This window comes from Geotrypetes seraphini, chromosome 1 (genome assembly GCF_902459505.1).
Source record: "Geotrypetes seraphini chromosome 1, aGeoSer1.1, whole genome shotgun sequence".
NCBI classification, from domain to species: Eukaryota; Metazoa; Chordata; class Amphibia; order Gymnophiona; family Dermophiidae; genus Geotrypetes; species Geotrypetes seraphini.
Window position 1 is genome coordinate 286,170,402 of NC_047084.1, and position 22,316 is coordinate 286,192,717.

A 22,316-nucleotide genomic window follows, 5' to 3' on the forward strand; every position below is an offset into this window, starting at 1 on the left:
CATACGGGGAAAAGAGAAGCTAACATTGAATACAGGGCAAGGTCTGCAGCGGTCAAAACAGCAGTCAGGGAGGCCAAACTTCGAGTGGAAGAAAATCTAGCCAAGAACATTAAGAAAGGGGACAAATCCTTCTTCAGGTATATTAGTGACAGGAAAAAAAACACAAACGGGATAGTACGCCTTAGAACACCAGACGGGAATTATGTGGAAGCAGATTCGGACAAAGCCAAACTACTGAATGATTACTTCTGCTCAGTTTTTACTTGTGAGGCACCAGGGCACGGTCCACAGCTGGAAGCAAAGTCAAGCACGGAAGACCCATTTCAAAATTTTGAGTTCACACCAGCTGATGTTTACAGCGAACTATCAAGACTCAAGGTGAGCAAAGCCATGGGACCAGACAAATTGCACCCAAGAGTGCTCAAAGAGCTATGCGATGTCCTGGCGGAACCGTTAGCCATGCTCTTCAATCTCTCCCTAAGTACGGGGAAAGCCCCCTGGACTGGAAAACAGCTAACGTCGTTCCTCTGCACAAAAAGGGTTGCAGAGCAGAGGCTACGAATTACAGACCAGTGAGTCTCATATCAATAGTGTGTAAACTCATGGAAACACTACTTAAAGGTAAATTAGATACAATCTTGGATGAGAGGAATCTAAGGGATCCCAGTCAACATGGGTTCACTAAGGGTAGGTCATGCCAATCCAATCTCATCAGTTTCTTTGATTGGGTAACAGGAAAGCTTGACTCGGGGGAGTCTCTGGACTTAGTGTACTTGGATTTCAGTAAGGCTTTTGACAGCGTCCCACACCGCAGACTATTAAACAAGATGAAATTGATGGGGTTAGGTGAGACACTAACTGTATGGGTCAATGATTGGCTGAGTGGAAGACTTCAGAGGGTAGTGGTCAACGGCACCCTCTCTGAGACATCGGAGGTGACCAGCAGAGTGCCGCAGGGCTTGGTCCTTGGTCCATTCCTTTTTAACATATTCATAAGGGACTTGACCAGGGGGCTTCAGGGTAAAGTAACATTGTTCGCCGATGACGCCAAACTATGTAATATAGTAAGTGAAATCAATCTGCAGGATAGTATGACGCAGGATCTGCTTACGTTAGAAAACTGGTCCTCGACATGGCAGCTGGGCTTCAACGCTAAGAAATGTAAGGTCATGCACCTCGGTAGCGGAAATCCATGCAGAACTTACACCTTAAATGGAGAAACATTAGCTAGGACTTCAGAAGAACGAGATTTGGGAGTAATCATCAGTGCAGACATAAAGGCTGCCAAACAAGTGGAGAAGGCCTTATCCAAGGCAAGGCAAATGATGAGATGGCCATATGGATTTTAGATAATTTATTATCCATCACAGCTGTAAGATTTTTTGTAAGCTCCTGTATTGCAGCCTCGTGTAGAGTAAAGATTAGTCCTGTAATCTCATCAGCCATTTTCCGAGTTTTCGTCTTATCTCAGATATTCCTTGGCTGTTTTTGAGTCATAACCAATTAACTCTCAACCAAAGTGGAAAAGTCAGAGAGCAGGAAGGTAAGTACATCAAAGGGTATTAAAAGATCCACAAATTAAGCACTGAAAGAAGAGCGTGGGAGATAAACTCTGCTTCCCGACGCCCACTGCAGCGCCAACTTTTAACTTTCTATATTCCTTAGGGCAGCTTTGTTGTAGCCGGGAGCTGCCCCAGCCCAGCCCAGTCCAGCGGCTGCAGGGGAGGCAGTAGGGTAGAGCATAAGAGACGAGCTCCGCCTCCCGACACCCCTTGCAACGCCAACTTTTGATTCTCCACATTCCGCAGGGCAGATCCATTGTTGCCGGGAGTTAGCCTAGCCCAGTCCAGTGGCTGCAGTGGAGAGTAGAAGGGAAGAGTGTGGGAGACGAGCTCCGCCTCCAGTCACCCCTTACATCGCCAACTTTTAATCTTCTACATTCTTCAGGGTAGCTCTGTTGCGGCAGGAGGGAAGAGCATGGGAGATGATCTCCGCACCCCAGCGCCCCTTACAGCATCACCTTTCGATTTCTCTACATTCTTCAGGGCAGCTCCATTGTTGCCGGGAGCTGCCCCAGCCCAGATCAGTGGCTGCAGGGGAGAGCGTGGGAGACGAGCTCCGCCTCCCGACACCCCTTGCAGCGCCAACTTCTGTCTTTCTACACTCCTCAGAGCAATTCCAATATTGCCGAGAGCTGCCCCAGCCAATACAGTTAAGTGGCTGCAGGGGTGGCAGAAAGGGTGTGGGAGTATGAGCTCCGCCTCCCATCGCCCCTTGCAGCGCCAACTTCTGTTTTTCCACATTCTTCAGAGCAGTTTCGTTGTTGCTGAAAGCTGCCCCAGCCCAGCCCAGCGACTGCAGGGAAGAGCATGGTAGATAACTCTGCCGCCTGATGCCCCTTGCGATGACCAAAACCAGAAAGTTCTTAAATAGTTAGGAATACAGTCGGCAATACAGACAAAACAAACAGACAACAAACACAGTCAAGACAACATAAACAGTCAACTAAAACAATAAAAACTGACAATGAAAAACAAACTAGACAAGCAGACAACAGAAACAGATAATGACAACAAACAGACAAGAACACGAACAACGACTACAGCTAAAAATACTTAATACAGAAGTACAAAACCACTTTTCCCCCTAAAAACCGTGATACAATGGGGGCTGGAGAACAAACTCCACAATTGGATTTAAATAATATTTCAGCCATTTTAGAGGAATCTATTTCTGACTCTACACCTAGAATGACACTTTTGGCTTCCTTTATTTTCCAACAGGACATTGATTCTTTTATGAAACTCTACTTCCGTGTGTCTAAAGAACTGTTCTGTAGAAAAAAGATAACTCACTAAGGTTACCCAGGAAAAGAGGAAACTTCTTGGCATTGCGACAGGATACTAGGGCTTTGGGGGTGTCTTTTTTGCTTGCGTACCCTTGTAAATGCATTGTCAAATATGCTAAAGTTAAATATGTCTTTTTTTCAACTAGAGCAATTAAGATCCTTTCTGAAGCTGAAGAAAATTTGCTGTTTTATGAGGTGATAATAGAATTTAGAATGCAGATTATGTTATGTTATAGCCTTTATTGTACCTTTTTTCAGCATGATTGATTAACTTCTTATTTACCTGCTTTAATCCCCCCTAAGTTCTTTTTTTGTGGTCTAAGAAAGCATGGCTATGTATTCTTTACTCTTTGGTAAAATGTGATTTTGAACATTTATTCCTGCTGTATTATCCTAAGCAAGATGTATTTTCTTGTAAAGTTATAAAATTGAATAAATATATAAAATAGTAGTACAAAACCAAAAGAAGTCAAACGGCCTCACTCTCACACGCACACCATACAAACACAGCCGCATGCTCTCCTTACAAACCACTGAATCTGCGACTTCATTCATCAACCAAACTCACATCTACAGAGTATCAAATATCACAAGATATAAGAGACACACAACGCCTTAAGTCTTACCCAATCAACAACACTCACTCCTACCCTCTTGATGACGCCCTCTCATATTCCCATACTTCCTCTTCTATGCCTCTCCAACCTCACAGCCTTACACAACATATCCTCCAACAATTACATCAATCTCCCATGGAACTACAAGCAACAAAGACCCAGCCCTCTAGAAACTCAAAACCAAGCGACCGAATACACTGGATAACCTCGGCATATCCTTCCCATACTCTGGAACAAACACAACCTCAACAAACACAGAAAACAAATGTATACTAAACCTCTCGACAACCCACTACCTACAAATTGCTCAACAAAACCAAAAGAAGTCACCATCCCCTGCTTATATGTTAACGCTCGTTCAGTGGTAAACAAGCTTTTCATCCTAAATGATCTAGTCACATCCAATGACATTGATTTGACATTCATGGCTGAAAGAACCCAAAAGCCCTGAACTCCACACCTCTGCCCACAGGGTCACAACATTCTTAATCTTCCCAGAAAGCTCAAACGAGGAGGTGGCCTGGCATTAACCTACAAAAACTCATACACCATTGCCGTGACAGACTCAAGCTCCCAACCTGACCTAGAATACATCACCTGCATGCTCGATAGCGAGCTCAACCCCACACACAAGAATGTCTGAATCCTCCTACTCTACAGACCACCTAGCACTAATTCAGACTCAAATTCGCAAAAACAATGGAAATAACGAACCTCACTTGCCAACATGACAAACTAATCATACTCGGTGATATCAATCTACCCCTTGAATCTGCAGAAAATGAAGAAGTCACTAAACTCAAACTCTACTTGAGGACTGCCAAATTACAATCATACCTTCAGGCCCCACCCATGAAAAAGGCCATACCCTAGACCTCTTTGCATCCTCTCCCCCTAAAATAGTCAATGAGGCCAAATGGTCCCCTGTCCCATGGACAGATAACTTTCTCCTAGAATTCTGCCTAAACTTAATCAACATAGACCAGAACTCCAAAGCCACCAAAGACAAAAGACTAGTTGCAGGAAAACAAGACCTGATTTCTTCTGTAACATAGTGTCAAAATCACTCCCCTCCCCCTCGAATAACACCACCTCAATGATACTCAACTGGAACAAAATCATATCCAAAACCCTAGATACTGTATTTCCCCCTCCAACCACGCATAATAAAATCAAACAGAACTTCACCTTTGTTTATGGAGTCCTTAAGACTAGACAAACAACTATGCAGATGTCTAGAGAGGAAATGGAGGAAAAAACAAGACACCAGAACACAATGGAGTGCAGCCATAAATAAATATAAGGACAATATATCCGAAACAAAGAAAAATTACTACGCCAGAAGTATAGGAGGCAACACAACCGACAGCAAAAAACTGTTCCGTCTAGTATGACAACTGATATCCCCCCAAACCAAGAATATGCAACCTTCTCTAATAAAATCTCAGCCCAAGAACTTGCAGATTTCTTCCTCAACAAAGTCAAGTTGGTCCAATCGGAAATTGCTAGGACAGCCTCAACTAACACTTCCCAACACAACTATTCGGAATACACTGAATCCATAAAAGCAGACCAGATCTGGCCCTCATTCACTAACCTATCCATCCCCGATACCAATAAGCTAATATCAAAGCTAGCCTTATGAAGCAGCCCCCTGGACAACTGTCCTCCATACCTTCTTTCAGCAGCTGCGCATCATATCATCAACTGGCTCACCAACCTGTTAAATAGTTCCTTGAACCAAGGGCACCTACTCAAAGAAATGGGAAAAATAGCCTTAACACCTATACCTTAACACCTAACCCCTGAACTGCTTGTGGTACTGCAGTATACAAAAATAAAGTTATTATTATTATTACTAGTGGTTCTCAACCCTGTCCTGGGGACCCCCTCAGCCAGTCGGCTTTTCAAGATATTCCTAATGAATACGCATGAGAGAGATTTGCATACCTGTCACTTCCATTATATGCAAATCTTTCTCATGCATATTCATTAGGGATATCTTGAAAACCCAACTGGCTGGGGGGTCGCCAGGACAGGGTTGAGAACCACTGCCCCATACCAAAAACAGCCCAAGCAGACCTCTCCATAGCATCTAACTATAGACCGATTGCTGGCATTAAAGCCAGTTTATGGTTAGGGATGGATCATCTAACGTACGGACTCCTGTGAAGATTAATAAAAAGATTATCCAGGTAAAAACCTAATCTTTCATTATTAAAGGTGGGCAGCAATGTTTTTCTACTGCATTATGGTATGCACCTATAGCTTGCTGTACTAGCAGCAAGCATTATTAAACATTCTAATGATAACATGTATGTTGTTTTAAATGCTTACTATCGGTATTATTTCACTTGATTTCAGAATATTGGGAAACCTACCAGTTAATGTGAACTGTATAGTAAAGAATGGAAAGTAAACAAAAAGTGTGATGTCTTAAAACAAACAAGCATCAAACTATAGCTTTACTGTTCCCTGTCCTTAAACAGCATTAAGCAAGGTTGCTGTACACTTCAGAGAATAACACAGGGACAAATTTGTCCCCATCCCTGTCGGATCTATCTTCATCCCCATCTCGTCTTCGCGAGTTCTGTCCCTGTCCCATCCCTGCAGGCTCTGTCTTCATCTGCACAAGCCTCGAACACTTATGATTTTAAAGGACAGAGCTTGCAGGGATGGGACAGAGACAGAACTCGGGATGGAGATAGATGTGCGGGTACAGGGACAAATTTGTCCCCATGTCCTTTTCTACACTTGATCTTTATATTTGCTATTGAAAAGTCATAATTTATAGTATATTTATAAATTATATTTTATAGAGTTTGTATACATTCAGTCACATTAATGTGTCATACTGGATAAAAACAATAGATTACATAATTGTGGAAGCTTACTTTTTATATTTGTTTAGTCCAAAACAGCTTTGACCCCTTGGATTGGATTAAGGAAGATCAATGTGTCTTATTGGTGTTGGGAAGATATGTCTCCATTTACAAATACTCTTCTCCAGTGGCAAGATGAGGAACCTAGTGATGCTGGGTTTTGTGGGTATCTGGCAGACTCTACTACTTATAAGGGGCTAAAAGTAGCATCATGCATTCATCAGATAAATGGGAGCATCTGTGAAAGACAAGGTAATCATTCAGCTAAATGTAGCAGTGATTTTGCTAAACATATGACATTACCTCACTAAAAATAACCTCAAATAATATCAGTGTTGTTGGTATCTTGCTATGACAAAAAAACAAAATGAAGATGCCTATTTTAAGAATATATAACTCAAAACAAGCTACCATCTTTTGATATTTGCTTATGGCTAGAAAAAAAATCAAAACAACAATAATCCTGACTCGGTTGCACTGATGTCATCCAGATGCTGCTATTGTAGAAGAATGAAATTGTTACTGTTACACCTAATTTTTTCTCTGCATTGCCTGGTGCCTCCTAAAATTGCTTTTCATCATTGTTGTGGCTCTTACTAGATTTGAATGCCTAACATAGAAAGTTCTATGTATTTTTCTGCCACATTTTCTTGGTCTCTGACTGCATTTCATGGTACTTGAGAATATTTTTCTCTGCATGTGATTCACGAGTAATCCCTTGAGACTGAGACCCCTATAATCAATTTTGTTCTAGTGTTTTTCTCTCTTATCACATCCAGCTTTTTAGCAGACAGGATGTCCCAGATGATCATAACCTCTCTTCCCCCCCCCCCCCCACTCACAACTCTTGTAGGGTTATGATCTTTTTTGGTACACGAATGCTGTAATTCTTGCAGAGTTTCCAATGAATAAGATGCTCCATCTTTTGCCATTCTAAATAAAAACTTTCCATCATCAGCACTTTGCAGCCAGCCATGGAATGAATAATTGTTTCTAGTTCTTTCTTACAGAGTCAACAGATGTATGTTGCACCAATTTATTCAATGCACGCTGTAAATCTTGTCCATAATCCACTATCCTGGGCTGCAACTTTCAATAGCTCATCCTCAGATTTCAGGTCATCTTTCCTTAAATGGTCTCTGGAGTAATTCTATTTTCACTGTAATTGTGGAGTTGATACTTGTTTCTCCCTTTGATTGGTTTTTTTTCTTTGCAAATTTTTTCTTCCTTCCCTTTTGGTACTGGCAGATTTTCACCCATTCCTTCTACTTGTCAGAACACTGGATTCTGGAAGTTTTTGTTCATATTTCAACATTTTTTGTGCATTTGGATCGTCTGAGACCCATTCTTCCTTCAGATTTAGGAATATGCAGTCTTGGCACTCACTGAATTTTATGGATGACCTCATGGACATGAAAATGTTTTCTCATTTGTACATCTAGTTTTTTAAACATAGAAGCATGATGGCAGATAAAGGCCAAATGGCCTATCCATACTGCCCATATGCAGCATCCACTCCATAAGAGACCCCATGTGCCTATCCCTTACTTTCTTGAATTCAGACACAGTCTTTGTATCCACCACCTTTACTGGAAGACTATTTGACGTATCTACCACCCTTTCTGTAAAAAAGTATTTCCTTAGATTACTCCTGAGCCTATCACCTCTTAACTTCATCCTTTGTCCTCTCATTCCAGAGCTTCCTTTCAAATGATAGAGGCTCACCTCATGTACATTTATGTCACATCAGTACTTAAAAGGTCTCTATCATATCTCCCTTCTCCTGCTGTTCCTCCAAAGTATATATATTGAGATCTTTAAGTCTGTTTCCATAAGCCTTATGATGAAAATCACCAACCATTTTAGTAGCCTTCCTCTGAACTGATTCCATTCTGTTTATATCTTTTTGAAGGTGCGGTCTCCAGAATTGCACACAGTATTCTGGAGACCTATTGGCTGGGCCAGACCTTCTCTCCGACGTCAAAATTGATGTCGGGGATAAGGTTTCTGGGCCGGCAAAGTGCAATCCGTTCACCCGCCTGGACCTTCCCAGCAATTTGTTCCACGCTGGCTCCCCGCTTATCCCTCCTTATTGGGCCGCAATGAGGCCATGGCTTGAAGTGCCACGCTGATGAGTTTGACCCACTGCTAAGCCAGGCGTCTCTCGCCCCCCCTCCCCTCCCCCCGCCGCTGCTGCTTCATCCAGCCTGGAGCACTTGCCCTTTGACGACGTGTCTTCACAGTGGGAGGTAATTATATCCAGCGGGCGGGCAGGCTGGGGGGGAAGAGGGAAAAAGGGCAAAGGTTGGAAGGCAGTGAGGGGAACATAGGAGGGAGGGAAGAAGGGACAATTGTTGGGCCTGAGGAAGGGGAGGGGGAGAGAACAAAGGCTGGAAGGCAGTAAGAGGAACATAGAAGGAAGGAAGGGACAATTGTTGGGCTTGAGGAAGGAAAGAAAGAAATTAGACAACAGGGGAGGTGGGGAGGAAGAGGTCAAAGGCTGGAAGGCATTGAGGGGGACATGGGAGGGAGGAAGGGACAATTGTTAGGCCTGAGGAAGGGGGGTGGAGAGGACAAAGGTTGGAAGGCAGTAAGAGGAACATAGGAGGGAGGAAGAAACAATTGTTGGGCTTGAAGAAGGAAAGAAAGAAATCAGACAATGGGGGAGGGGGAGAAAGAGGACAAAGGCTGGAAGGCACTGAGGGGGACATGGGAGGGAAGGAAGGGACAATTGTTAGGCCTGAGGAAGGAAAGAAAGAAAGAAAGAAAATCATCAGAAAACAAAGGTAGGAAAAATGATTTTATTTTATATTTAGTGATCAAAATGTGTCAGTTTTGAGAATTTATATCTGTTGTCTATATTTTGCACTATGTTTGTCTATTTTTCTATAGTTGTTACTGAGGTGACATTGCATATTTAAAAAAGTGATCTGCCTTGACATCTGTGCCCTGTCCCTGCCCGCCCTGTGCCCTGTCCTGGCCTACCACTAGGCCACCAGAGGGGGACAGGGCACAGAGCCTGGCAGGGAGGGGAGATAAGGTGCAGAGCCTGGCAAGGAGTATGGAATTGGGTGCAGAGCCTGGCAGAGAGAATTTGGTTTAGAATGTTTTTTTTTTCTTGTTTTCCTCATCTAAATCTAGGGTGCGTCTTATGGTCAGGTGTGTCTTATGGAGCGAAAAATATGGTACATAGTAATGCTTATGTTTTACTTAAGAAAAGGTATCCAAATATGTAATAAATGTTGATAGGAAATGAAAATATGGTATATGACACATTAGGGATTTTAAAACTTCCTGAAAACTCTAAAAGCCCTAAAGCTGTCAGAAGCCAAAATAGTGAAATGAAAATGAAATAATGGAGAACAGTTTAATTTTGCAGTGAGGGGAAATCACGCAATTAAGTTTTTTGGATGCTTTCCAGTAAATTGTGAATTTCTGTTCTTTTTATTAACTTATCATTTTCAGCTAACCACAGTGCCAAGCAATGCCGCATACCCTGTGCCTTGAGGATGCAATGTGGAGAATGTACCAGTGGTAATTCAGAGTGTATGTGGTGCAGTAACATGAGACAGTGTGTAGATGCAAATGCCTATGTAGCATCTTTTCCGTTTGGCCAGTGTATGGAGTGGTATACCACAAGCAGTTGTCCACGTGAGTACTCTGTAATTTCCTATTTTTTAAAGAAATGCAAAAGTTCAGAGATAAACCATTTCCATTTTCAAGAATGAATGCAGCATGACATAGTATAGTGAATAAATGCTAATTATCAGGTTTAGTATTTTGGGACACAGTAAGTTCTAGATGTGGTGTACTTGGATTCTAGCAAAGCCTTTGACACTGTTCTGCATAGGCAGCTAATAAATAAACTGAGTGCCCTCAGTATAGGCCCTAAAGTGATTGACTAGGTTAAAAATTGGTTAAGTGGAAGGAGACAGAGGGTAACGGTTGAGTAGTGGCTCGTGGCTGGTTATGGGACGGAATGGATGTCAGACCATGATAGTGCAGTATTTTTGTGGACGTTTTTCTACAAAAGGCCAGTTTTTCGTATGATTCTGGGTAATTCTAGTTAGACAAACATCTGTGTTAGTTAAGGACCGCGCCCAAATAGAAGCGTACGGAAAAACAGGTGAATAAAAATCTGAATGTAGATGTAGCCAAGGCCAGAAAAACACACTATAGATAAATATTAAGAAAAAGAATAATAATATTTTCTTTATGTACTTTGCTATTGAGCCAGATCATAGAGGAAATTAGGTAAAGCGTAACATACATGCATAGAGATATTAAGAACTCCATCTTGGTTCCCTGCTGTTCTTTGTCCTCTCTGGTTCTTTGTTCAGCTTCCCGCCTTTAGCCTCGTGGTTCTAATTGATTACAGATGTGCTTAGGCCAGTTAGGAAGAGCATATTAGACTCCATATTCCAAACTGAGATATAACTTGTCTCAAACTGAATTGGATGTAGTTTTGAATGAAAATTATGATTTATTGAATGAATGAAAGCTTGGCCAAGCAAAGAGTGAATGATTGGATTGAAGTGTATGACTGTGTTGCTTTGAAAAAACATATTTTATATATTTTAAACCTGAAGAAACACTAAGGAAAATTCTAAGGCAGCATCTGGAAGTAATTAGAGTCAGCCTCAAGAATAGGAAGAAGGGGGGCATTGGAAGCCCACGCTTCAGGGAGAGGAGAGGGGGATTTGCCCCCCCCTTCCTCCAGAGTAAGGTTTCTGTGTAAGGCCATGCTATTTGAATCTGTCAGCTTAGGAAGAGTTTTTTCCTTTACGGCTGAGAATTTCTCAGCACCATGTTAATAATTATAGATTCTCTTGAATGTTATAATGTTAATTCAGAAATCAAAAGTAATTTTCTGAAAACTTTGTATAACTTTTAAACACGGAGGAATGTTTCTTTGTCTAAACTTTAAGACCACCCATAGAAATGTTATTGGTCGTCAAACTTGATGATGTCACTAAACCAAAAGTTATATAATAGAATGTAATGAGATAGAAAAACGAGACCATTGTGAGAAGGCCAGCCTTTGGCCACGATGATGATCTCCCATGAGTGCAACGTAAGCAATTATGCTGTTCTTTTGATCTAATAATGGAAAAATAGAACCAATAATTCAATAAATCTTGGTTATAATTTTAAAACCTTGCGCTGGTGTCATTTTGCATGTATAATTATTTTCAAACCTGAAGCTTTCACAAATGGCGTCAATGACCCTTGCTCATGGTAAATGGTGTTTGCTCCAAGGAAAAGGATGTTATCAGTAGGATGCCATAGGGATCTGTCCTCAAGGGCTTGCTCTCTTTAACATCTTAATGAGTGATATTGAAGAAGCATTGTCTAGTGAGATTTGTATTTTTGCAGATGATACCAGATTCTATAATAGGGTAGACACCCAAGAGGGTGTGGCTAGCATGAGATGGAGTGCGCTAGATGTGGTGTATTTCGATTTTAGCAAAGCCTTTGACAGTGTTCCACACAGATGTCTAATAAATAAACTGAGTGCTCTCGGAATGAGTTCCTAAGTGACCAGCTAGGTCAAGAACCGACTGAGTGGAAGGTAACAAAGGGTAGTGATCAATGTAGATCGCTCTGAGGAAAAGGGATGTTACCAGTGGTGTGCCTCAATGTTCTGTTCTTGGGCCTGTTCTTAATATTTTTATAAATGATATTGCTGAAGGGCTGTCGAGTAAGATTTGCCTCTTTGCGGATGATACCAAAATCTGCAATAGAATAGACACCCTGGATGGGGTGAATAGCATAAAGAAAGACCTGGCGAAACTTGAAGAATGGTCTGAAATTTGACAACTGAAATTTAATGCTAAGAAATGGAAGGTCATGCGTTTGAGCTGCAAAATCCCGAGGGAACAGTACAGTTTATGGGGTGAAGAACTTATGTGCACGATAGAAGAATGGGACTTGGGTGTGATTGTATGTGATGATCTTAAGGTGGCTAAACAGGTTGAAAAGTTGATGGCGAAAGCTAGAACAATGCTAGGGTGCATATGGCCAGTAGGAAAAAGGACATATTTATGCCTCTGTATCAGACTTTGGTGAGACCTCATTTAGAATATTGTATACAATTATGGAGGCCACACCTTCTAAAAGATATAAAAAGGATTTAGTTGGTCCAGAGGAAGGCTACGTGGTCTTCGTGATAAGGTGAATGGGGACAGACTTAAAAATCTTAATCTGTATACTTTGGAGGAAAGGTGGGAGAGGGGAGATGTGATAGAGATGTTTAAATAACCAAATATGTTTTTCTGTCACTACGATTTATTATTTGTTAGAGATGTTTAAATACCTACCTGGCGTAAATGTGCATGGGTGGAGTCTCTTTCATTTGAAAAGAAGCTCTAGAACAGGGCTGCCCAAGTCCGGTCCTCGAGATCTACTGGCAGGCCAGATTTTCAGGATATCCACAATGAATATGCATGAGAGAGAGATTTCCATACAAAGAAGGCAGTGCAGGCAATTCTCTCTCATGCATATTCATTGTGGATATCCTGAAAACCTGGCCTGCCAGTAGATCTTGAGGACCGGACTTGGGCATCCCTGCTCTAGAATGCGAGGGCATAGGATGAAGTTAAGAGGTGATAGGCTCAGGAGTAATATTTTTACAGAAAGGGTGGTAGATGCATGGAACAGTTTCCCGGAAGAGGTGTCTGAATTCAAGAAAGCATGGGATAGACATATGGAAATCTCTTGGATATGAAAGAGGTTACTGTGGATGGGCAGACTGGACGGGCCATTTAGCCTTTATCTGCCATCATGTTTCTATGAGGAGGGATCTAGCGAAACTTGAAGAATAGTCTAGAAATTGGCAACTAAGATTTAATACTAAAAAATGCAGGGTCAATCACTTGGGTGGCAAACATACAAGGGAATGGTATAGTTTGGAAGTGAAGTACTTTTGTACATGAAAGTAGAGCAGGACTTAGGAGTGTTCGTATATGATGAGCTTAGAGTAGTAAAACAGGTAGAAAAGAAGGACGGTCAAAGTCAGAAACATGCTCTGGTGTAAAGGAGAGGAAAGGCCAGTGGGAACAAGGTGAATAGGTTTCTGGTGAGGCTCTATTTAGAATACTGAGGTCTATTCTAGAGACCACACCTTCAGAAATTGGATTCTGAGGAGAGCAATTCAGTGTCATAACCATCTCTTAACATACTTCCAGACTGTTCTGAAGAATTTATAGAACCTCAGTCAAAAGAATATGAATCTTCCCTTCAGTGGCGCCCCTCCCATGTCCTCTTCTCCGCTCCCCTGCCACATGTGTTCTCCCTTCCCTTCCCTTCCCCCATACCTCTTTAATTTTCCAGGTGCGAGCAGCATCACAAACTTACCCACATTGTGTCAGCTCTCACTCTGACATCATTTCCTAGGCGCAGGACACGGAAGTGACGTTGGGGAGAGCCGACACTGACGCGGGCAGCAAGTTCTTGATACTGCTCGCACTGGGAAAATTAAAGCGGTACGAGGGAAGGGAAAGGGCTCGCACGGCAGGGGGGTCAGGAAGGAGTGGGGGGGGGGCAGAGATAAGGACAGGTGCTGGCACCCCCCATCCAGAGAGCGCCCAAGTCGGACCACCTCCCTCCCTTACTATGCCACTGCTTCCCTTTATAGGGAGCTTTATCACTATGAAGTAAGCTGAACAAGTCCAGTGACCACTGTTTCCTCTAAACTGAGTAGGAGTCCTCCACCTATAGCCCTGCCGGGATGTGTGGGGTGTGTATGTGTGCTCTTTTCACTGTTGCATTTTCTAAAGTGAGGCACAGGCAAGCTCTGCAGGGCTCCATAAAATTTGTCTGTCCTTAGTTATTGAAAACAGTACTGAAGTGTCACCTTCTATTGGCAGCCGTTGCAGTGCTCTGCTTAGAGGGATCAATGCCAGTGATTTGTGCTATATGCTGCTAACAAGAAATACTTCTTCCCAGGCAGTCAAATCAATATTGGCCAAAATAACCTTCGTCTTCCAGTACAACATCTGAGCACTGTTACTTTTCCAACCCAAATCCTGCCCTACCTGTGGGAGGTTGGGTTGGGTTAAATTTTCTCAGAAAGTGAAAAAAGTAACACTCTTTAAGTGATCAGCTTTATAACATCAGGGTATTATCTAAGGTTTCTGAGGAGGCCTCTTAACTGGACACAACAATTGCAGTCTCTTTGATCTCAGGATCGAGTTCATGTTGCTTTTATCCAGTGCAGTAGATACTGTTCCATCTTAAGAAAGTAACTGGGGTTTCCTATTCCTGTTTTTTCAAATCAAAGAAGTCGGGAGAACCGCATCCATTCTGGATCACAAGGAAAAAATATTCAAAATGAATATTTGACCAGTATTTTCTCCTAGACAACTTTTTGCCACACTGAACAAACTTTTTAATACTAAAACTTCTTTCTCTCATAGCTCTACTCTGACATCACAAGATTTAGCAGATCATTTTATTTCTAAAATAGCATCTTTGCGTCATTGTTTTCCAACTTCGCCACCATCAGTATCTACATTCTCTAATTTTTCTCCATCTTGTGTCCCTTCAGCGGAAGTTGTTCATCAATGGTCTAAATTTAATTTACCTACTATTACAGTTGTAGAGAAAACAACTTATCTTCTGGATCCAATTCCATCTACATTTATTCTTGAAAATAAACATGGTCTTCCACCTTTGGTTTTGAATATGATTGTAACCCAGCCCATGTGCCTAAGGCCCCGCCCACAGGAGGGGCCTACGGTTGCTGGGCTGATTCCAGTTGGCCCAGGTGCCTCAGGCCCCACCTGTGGGTGGAGTTTGAGCCGCTTAGGCCAATCGGGCCCTAAAGCCCGCCATTCCAGGGATGGCTGGCCTGCCGTATGGATGGGCTTGGGACCTGTCCGTTCGGCCGGGGGGGGGGGGGTCTCGCGAATTGGCGGGGGTGCCGATCGGGGGTTCGGGGGCGATCGTGCAAGGGGGCTGGGTTGCAGCTTGCCGGGGCAGGAGGGCTTGTGCTCCCTCCTGCCCGATCTTGTCGGGGGGGGGGGGGAGGGGAATCGCATCGCAGCAGGGGAGATGAGCCATCTCTCCTGTCTTGAGGTTGCGGTGGGGGGTGGGTAGGTTGCCAGGCCGCTGAGCTGATCATGCCAGCCGCCATCAGCTCAGTTGGCCCTTTTTCAGCACTTATACCTGTTTTGACTTGGTCTAAGTCAAAACATATAAGTACCGTCTAGTCAACCTGTCAAAAGGTTTGGTTATACCTGCTGTACGCCTAGATGTAGGTTGGCTCACCTCCCACCCTTTCCCCTCCTCTAAAAACACCTCTTTTCGCTCTATGCGTTTAGAGGCAGGGGAAAGGCCTAAGCTGATCTTAGTTTCGTCTAAAACCAACGTTGGTTATGGGTACTTGGACGATCAGGCTTTTTGTCATCCAAGTACCCATTTAGGCCACTTTTTAGATGGGGTTTTTTTTTTTATTGTGAGCCCCAGAATGTTTAAAGTATCATTTTCATCTTCCATTTCTTGTTCCAATAAACTTGCCTGCAGCATACCATAGGGTTCAGTTCTTTTTTTTTTTTGGATATCATGTTTATTGAGGTCAATCAGAGTTATTTAGCATCATCTTGAGTCCTTTAGCTTCAAGGATTCAAGAATTTCAAGTTAAGAGTTACTTTTTTGCACATGACATCTTATTAGTGATTCCACAAAGATTGAATAATCTTGTTCTAGGCCCACTTCAGTCTTGTCTCAACATGACTGATGAATGGGCTTTAGCTAATAAACTAGTTCTGAGGTATACAGGAAACTTAAGACTCTACTATTCCAGAAAGCTTGTATGCTGGCCTTGGAAGGGGGGGGGAACCTATCAAAGCGAGTTTCCATTATTTCCTATGGGGAAACTCGCTTTGATAAACGAGCATTTTGGATTACGAGCATGCTCCTGGAACGGATTATGCTCATAATCCAAGGTACCACTGTACTAGCCTCACTAAAAATTTTCATGCTCGTATACAAGCATGGAAGAACAGCAGCTTTTTCATCACATGCAGAAAGTCAAATATACTCAAATTATATGCTTAGAAAACTTGAATGACAAGAGTTTTACATTTAAAATAGTACATATCACATAATATGCTATGAATATGTTTGGAAAACATGTGCACAAAGGTGATTTAAATGTCAAAACTGCAACTGTTCATCACTGACAAGCAGTTAAATAAAACACGTCACAATTTGGGGAGGAAGTGAGGTAGCATTTTAGAGACCTGTGTAGATAAAACAGGAAAGGGAATCAAGGGTGCATGGCGTCAGTACATGTTTAGTGAAAGTTTTCATTTAGGCATAAAACCAGATGCCAATTTGTGCACACACTTCTGGTTTCCTTTGGACATACACACAAAGAAGCCGTGATTACTGGCATGCTCCCCTTCCCATTTTTTTTTCCCCCCAAGTTTTCTATTCATATAATGTGAAACCATTTAGTTTGAATATGTGATGAAGTGCCATTTAGAGCTTCTTTTACAAAGGTGCGTTAGGGCCTTAAAGTGTGGCATAGTGCCGCTACCGCTACCGCCTCCTCTTGAGCAGGTTTTTAGGTTAGCGCGCGTTAAAAACGCTAGGGCACCTTTGTAAAAGGAGCCCTTAATGACCTGGGTTAGTGATTGTGTGCATACACAGTTCAAGCATCCAAGATTAAGCATTACAATTGAAATTAGAGTGTTCCATTATTTTTTTTTTTTTTTGGGGGGGTGGGGGGGGGGGGTCCAGTAATCAAATCTGTCTGGAAGATGGTGGTATATGTAAGGTTCCTAGAAATTACTAGTATTTTCTGAATAATTTCTCAAACCTTTTTTGCCAGTGTATTTGAATGTTCTCATAATTAAAAATAGCAAAGATGTTGTCTAGTTCAGATTTTATAAGACAAGTAGCTTTGTGAAAATTCTGATTGCTATAATGAAGTTTCTTCGGTTTTACAGTATATACAATTATATTATCGAATTTCACTTCTGTATGCTCTTTGGTAGGTAGTAGAATAAATATATGGTTTATTTTTAATATGTTTTCAGAAATGTGAATTTGGAATAATTTGGTTAATTTTATCCTTACTAGTGGATTGCCTTTTCTCATTATAGCTGTAAACTGTTCTGGCTATCGAACCTGTGGTCAGTGTTTTGAACAACCGGGATGTGGATGGTGCACAGATCCAAGCAACACAGGCAAAGGACAGTGCATGGAGGGCTCATACAGAGGTCCAGTAAAGATAAGAACCACTTCATCAGCTGTAGCAAACCCAGAACCAATGCTTAATGTCACCATGTGCCCTGTAGAACATAACTATAACTGGTCATTTATCCAGTGTCCAGGTAATGTAATAAAGGCTAGATATTAAAAGTCAACAAGTGATTGATACAAATAAAAACATCCTCCATTAAATATTTAGTCCAATCAATAAGATCCAATTTTGTGCCTACATTTCTATTTTATTGTGAAATTTAATTTGTGTTTGATCTTCTGGTTATCTTGGTATTAACTTTTATTCACAAGTATTTACCTTATACCTTAGATTTCTGCAAATCTTGATTTCAACCTTTAATTACGGTATTTATGTGCCACTGAACATATTTCTTTGTTTATGGTTCAGTAAAAATATCCATTTAGCAGTATTACTTGTTAATGGCATCAGGATGAACAGTTTTGATTAAGGAAATTCATTTTTATCCTTATACAATCAGGCAGCATATTCTCACATGTGGGTGAAATCATCCACGGAGCCCGGTGCGGACAGTGGTAAAAGTGTATTGCCACTTTAAGATTTTTAGGAAGTTTGCAACTGCCCACACCACGCATGCACGAGTACCTTCCCATCCGACACTGGCTCGCGAGGTCGTCAGTTTTTCATTTTCCACGGAGTGAAGAAGACATATCTCAACTTTGTTCCCTCAAGTTTGCCTTCCCGCTTCTTTATAAAAATTATTTTCATACTTGTTGACTGTTTATTATTCTCTATCTTATTTTTAAAAATTCAATTAAAATTAATTAATATGTTTCAGTGTCAAGGGACCTTCAGATCACTTTAAACCCTTTGCCCTTGCCATCAGTGTTAGGGTTTCCCGATTCAGGAAAAAAAATTTTGATTCGATTCAGCCTATTTTCGATTCGATTTTCCTGCCCATATTTTATAGCCTTTTCACCCCTTTGCCTTCTCCTAACCATACTGGCACTGTGGTGTAAACAAAATAAACAAAAAAGACTTTTCTTCTCTCTGTAAAATCCTAGCTCACATTTGCGGTCTAACACCAGCTCTGGCAGGATACATGTTTCAGATCTGACATATTGTAATCACAAAACAGAAAATAAATTCTTTTTTCTACCTTTTGTTTTCTGGTCATTATTCAAATCTTGTTTATCCCAGGCTCTGGTTGTCTTCTGATAACTTGTTTGCCAGGGTTTCCTTTCTTCTTTCTCCGTGCTAACCATCCATCTTCCATCTCTGTCCTCCCCTTCCCTTCCCTCCTCTGGAGGTCTGGCATCTTTCCTTTTTTTCGTCTCCATCCACAGATCCACCTTTTCTCAGCTACCCTTTCATCCAGCATTTCTCCCTCCTTCCCCACCACGCCAGGGTCCACCATCTCTCCCTTTCTTTTCCCAACCACCCTCCTATCCAGTATCTCTGTCCCACCCTCCACACCATCCCTTGTGTCCAACTTCTCTCCCTTTCTGTTCCTTCCCTCCCTAAATCCCATTGTCCACCATTTCTCTTCCTCTCCTCTGTTTTTAGATGTATTATTTCTTCCCCCCAAAGTCCGGCATGTGCACGTCTTTTTGACCCCCGCCCTTCCCTCCCTCCGTGTACTTCTACACCAGGGCCCCCCTCACCTGAAGATATGTCCCCCCTGAAGGCCTGCCTGTCCTCTCTGAAGGCATGTGCCACCATCCCTAAGGCCTGTTCCCCCCCATTGAAGGCCTTCACCCCCCCCCCCCAAAAGCCTGTCCCCTCAGAAGACCTGCGTGTTCTCCCTTATCTCCCACGCATCTATTTACCTCATTTTAGCAGCCTGCAGAGAGGATCGCTTGTGCTAGCGATCTCTGCAAGCTGCTATAGGTCTTCCTTCTGCTGCTGTCCCGCCCCTCCTCTGACATCAGAGGCAGGATCGCAGCAGAGGAAACAGCTCCGAAGGCCTATAGCAGCTTGCAGAGATCGCTAGCATAAGCGATCCTCTCTGCAGGCTGCTGAAATGAGGTGAATGGATGTGCGGGAGGCTAGGGGGGAAGCTGGACACCAGCAGGACGCCAGGGGGGGAAGCCGGACACCAAAACTTCCCGACTGACTCTCCCCCCTTGCCCTCTAAAGCAGGAGCGGCAACGGTCGGCCAGCAAGAGGCAGTGCTGCTGCTTCTGCTTTAGGGGGTATGGGGGGAGGGTCAGTCACCGAATTGGGAGGCCAAAATTTTTTTTGTTTTAAATCAATTCAAATCAATTCACCCGAAGTGAACGGGTGAATTGATTCGAATCATGAATTGGGCAGCACTAATCAGCGTTGATGGGTTTTCAGCTTTCTTCCTACTCCACCACGGTCTTGTCCTTTCCAGCTGGCCCTGACTATATAAACAAATAAAGAACTAGAAGGCGAAAAACAGTAATAACTCCCAGAATGTTTTCTTTCTCTGTTTTAGAAATATTAGGCCTGCAGTGAGATTTCCAGCAACTTGGATGTTTCTGTAGTGCTGTTCCCTGTCGGTAGTGGTGGACATCAACGTCGAATAGCGTCAGTGGCATATTAGCATCGAGTCTATTTGATGAATACCTTTCATTGATGCCATCACAGTGGACATTGACATCAACTTTGATCTAGCATTGAGCCTGTTTGATGCATTCCTCTCATCAATGTCATCGTTTTTTGATGCAGACTGTCATTTCTGAAGCACATCACTTACTGAAGCAACCATGCTTCGACACCTGCACCCTTTGAACCAGCTAGCAGCATACGGTACTAGTGCCTCCTCTTCATACATTGAACGTTAAAGGAGCTGTATTGAATTAGCTTCGACAGCATCATAGGTACCGGCAGACGAGTCGATGGTACTGGTGCACTCTTTACCCAATCAACTGAAGACGTTCTTCTAAACCAGGGGTGTCCAATGTCGGTCCTCGAGGGCCACAATCCAGTCGGGTTTTCCGGATTTCCCCAATGAATATGCATGAGATCTATGTGCATGCACTGCTTTCAATGCATATTCATTGGGGAAATCCTGAAAACCCGACTGGATTGCGGCCCTCGAGGACCGACATTGGACACCCCTGTTCTAAACAAATATCACTTGCATGTGATATTACTGCTAATGTCAAATCCTTTGGTACTGGCCCATGCTGAATGTAGCATATACAGACCAAGGGTAACAACTCCAGTTCTTTTCATCACAGCATCAATGAACATCAAAATTTCAAGGAACATCATCATGTTACGATTCTCCTTTCCCTTGATGTCATCGATCCAGTGCTTCAGCTGCCTCACCAATGGTTCCAGCTATTGACCAAAAGTACCAGTGCAGATCTTCAAGAAATAACTCAGTGAATTTTGCCGAAGGGAACTCAGTGACACAAATTGCACTCGATACCGGTGCTTACATTGCCTCCCTTGGTACCGGTCCAGGCTAAGCATAGCTCTTTGAAGCTGCATGGTACCAATTCCAGGTCTACACCGACACGCCGTTCTGCTTCCTGTCGACGCTCTTCAAGTAGTAATTGACGCACCCCATCAAAAAATTGAAAGGATACTTTTCGACACTCTCAATCCCGAAACATATGGGATTCTACTTATGCTTTCTGACCTCTCTTCACACACATTATTGAAAGCACTGACTAAGTCTACATTATCTGCTCCAGGATCCTATGATTCATAAGAACATAATAATTGCCGCTGCTGGGTCAGACCAGTGGTCCATTGTGCCCAGCAGTCCACTCACGCGGCAGCCCCCAGGTCAAAGACCAGTGCTCTAAATGAGTCCAGCCTCACCTGCATACATTCCAGTTTAGCAGGAACTTGTCCAACTTTGTCTTGAATCCTTGGAGGGTGTTTTCCCCTATAACAGACTCCGGAAGAGTGTTCCAGTTTTCTACCATTCTCTGGGTGAAGAACTTCCTTACCTTTGTACAGAATCTATCCCCTTTTAACTTTAAAGAGTGCCCTCGTTCTCCCTACCTTGGAGAGGGTGAACAATCTGTCTTTCTCTACTAAGTCTATTCCCTTCAGTATTTTGAATGTTTCGATCATGTCCCCTTTGAGTCTCCTCTTTTCAAGGGAGAAGAGGCCCAGTTTCTCCAATCTCTCACTGTACGGCAACTCCTCCAGCCCCTTAACCATTTTAGTCCTTCTTCATGTACGGCGACCAGTGCTGGACGCAGTACTCCAGGTGAGGGCGCACCATGACCCAGTACATCGACATGATAACCTTCTCTGATCTGTTCGTGATCCCCTTCTTTATCATTCCTAGCATTCTGTTTGCCCTTTTTGCCGCAGTGGTGCATTGCGCGGATGGCTTCATCAACTTGTCGAGCATAACTCCCAAGTCTCTTTCCTGGGAGGTCTCTCCAAGTACCGCCCCGGACATCCTGTATTCGTCAAACAAGATCTGCCTTTGCTGAAACCATGCTGGCTAGTCCTCACCAGACAGTATCAGTCAAGGTGATCAATGATGCAGTCCTTTATCAGCGCCTTACCATCTTTCCTGGTACTGAGGTCAGACTCACCGGTCTGTAGTTTCCCGGATCTCCCCTCAAACCTTTTTTGAAGATTGGCATAACATTCTCCGCCTTCCAGTCTTCCAGAATCTTTCCCGATTTGATTGACAGATTGGCTATTAGTTGAAGCAGTTCAGCTATAGTCCCTTTCAGTTCCTTGATGACCCTCGGATGGATGCCATCCGGTCCCGAGGATTTATCGCTCTTAAGCCTATCTATCTGCCTGCATAACTCTTCTAGACTGATCGTCAA

At 42.8% G+C, this 22,316-nt stretch overlaps 1 protein-coding gene across 1 annotated transcript in view; it reads left to right on the plus strand.

The window, feature by feature from the left end:
* Positions 1-22,316, plus strand: part of ATRN (attractin) — a 333,522-nt gene that overhangs the window by 164,154 nt on the left and 147,052 nt on the right. Inside the window, exons 16-18 of the mRNA XM_033953188.1 lie at positions 6,377-6,599; positions 9,813-9,998; positions 17,459-17,689. Of these exons, the coding sequence (XP_033809079.1) occupies positions 6,377-6,599; positions 9,813-9,998; positions 17,459-17,689 (640 nt within the window). The remainder of the gene's footprint in view (positions 1-6,376; positions 6,600-9,812; positions 9,999-17,458; positions 17,690-22,316) is intronic.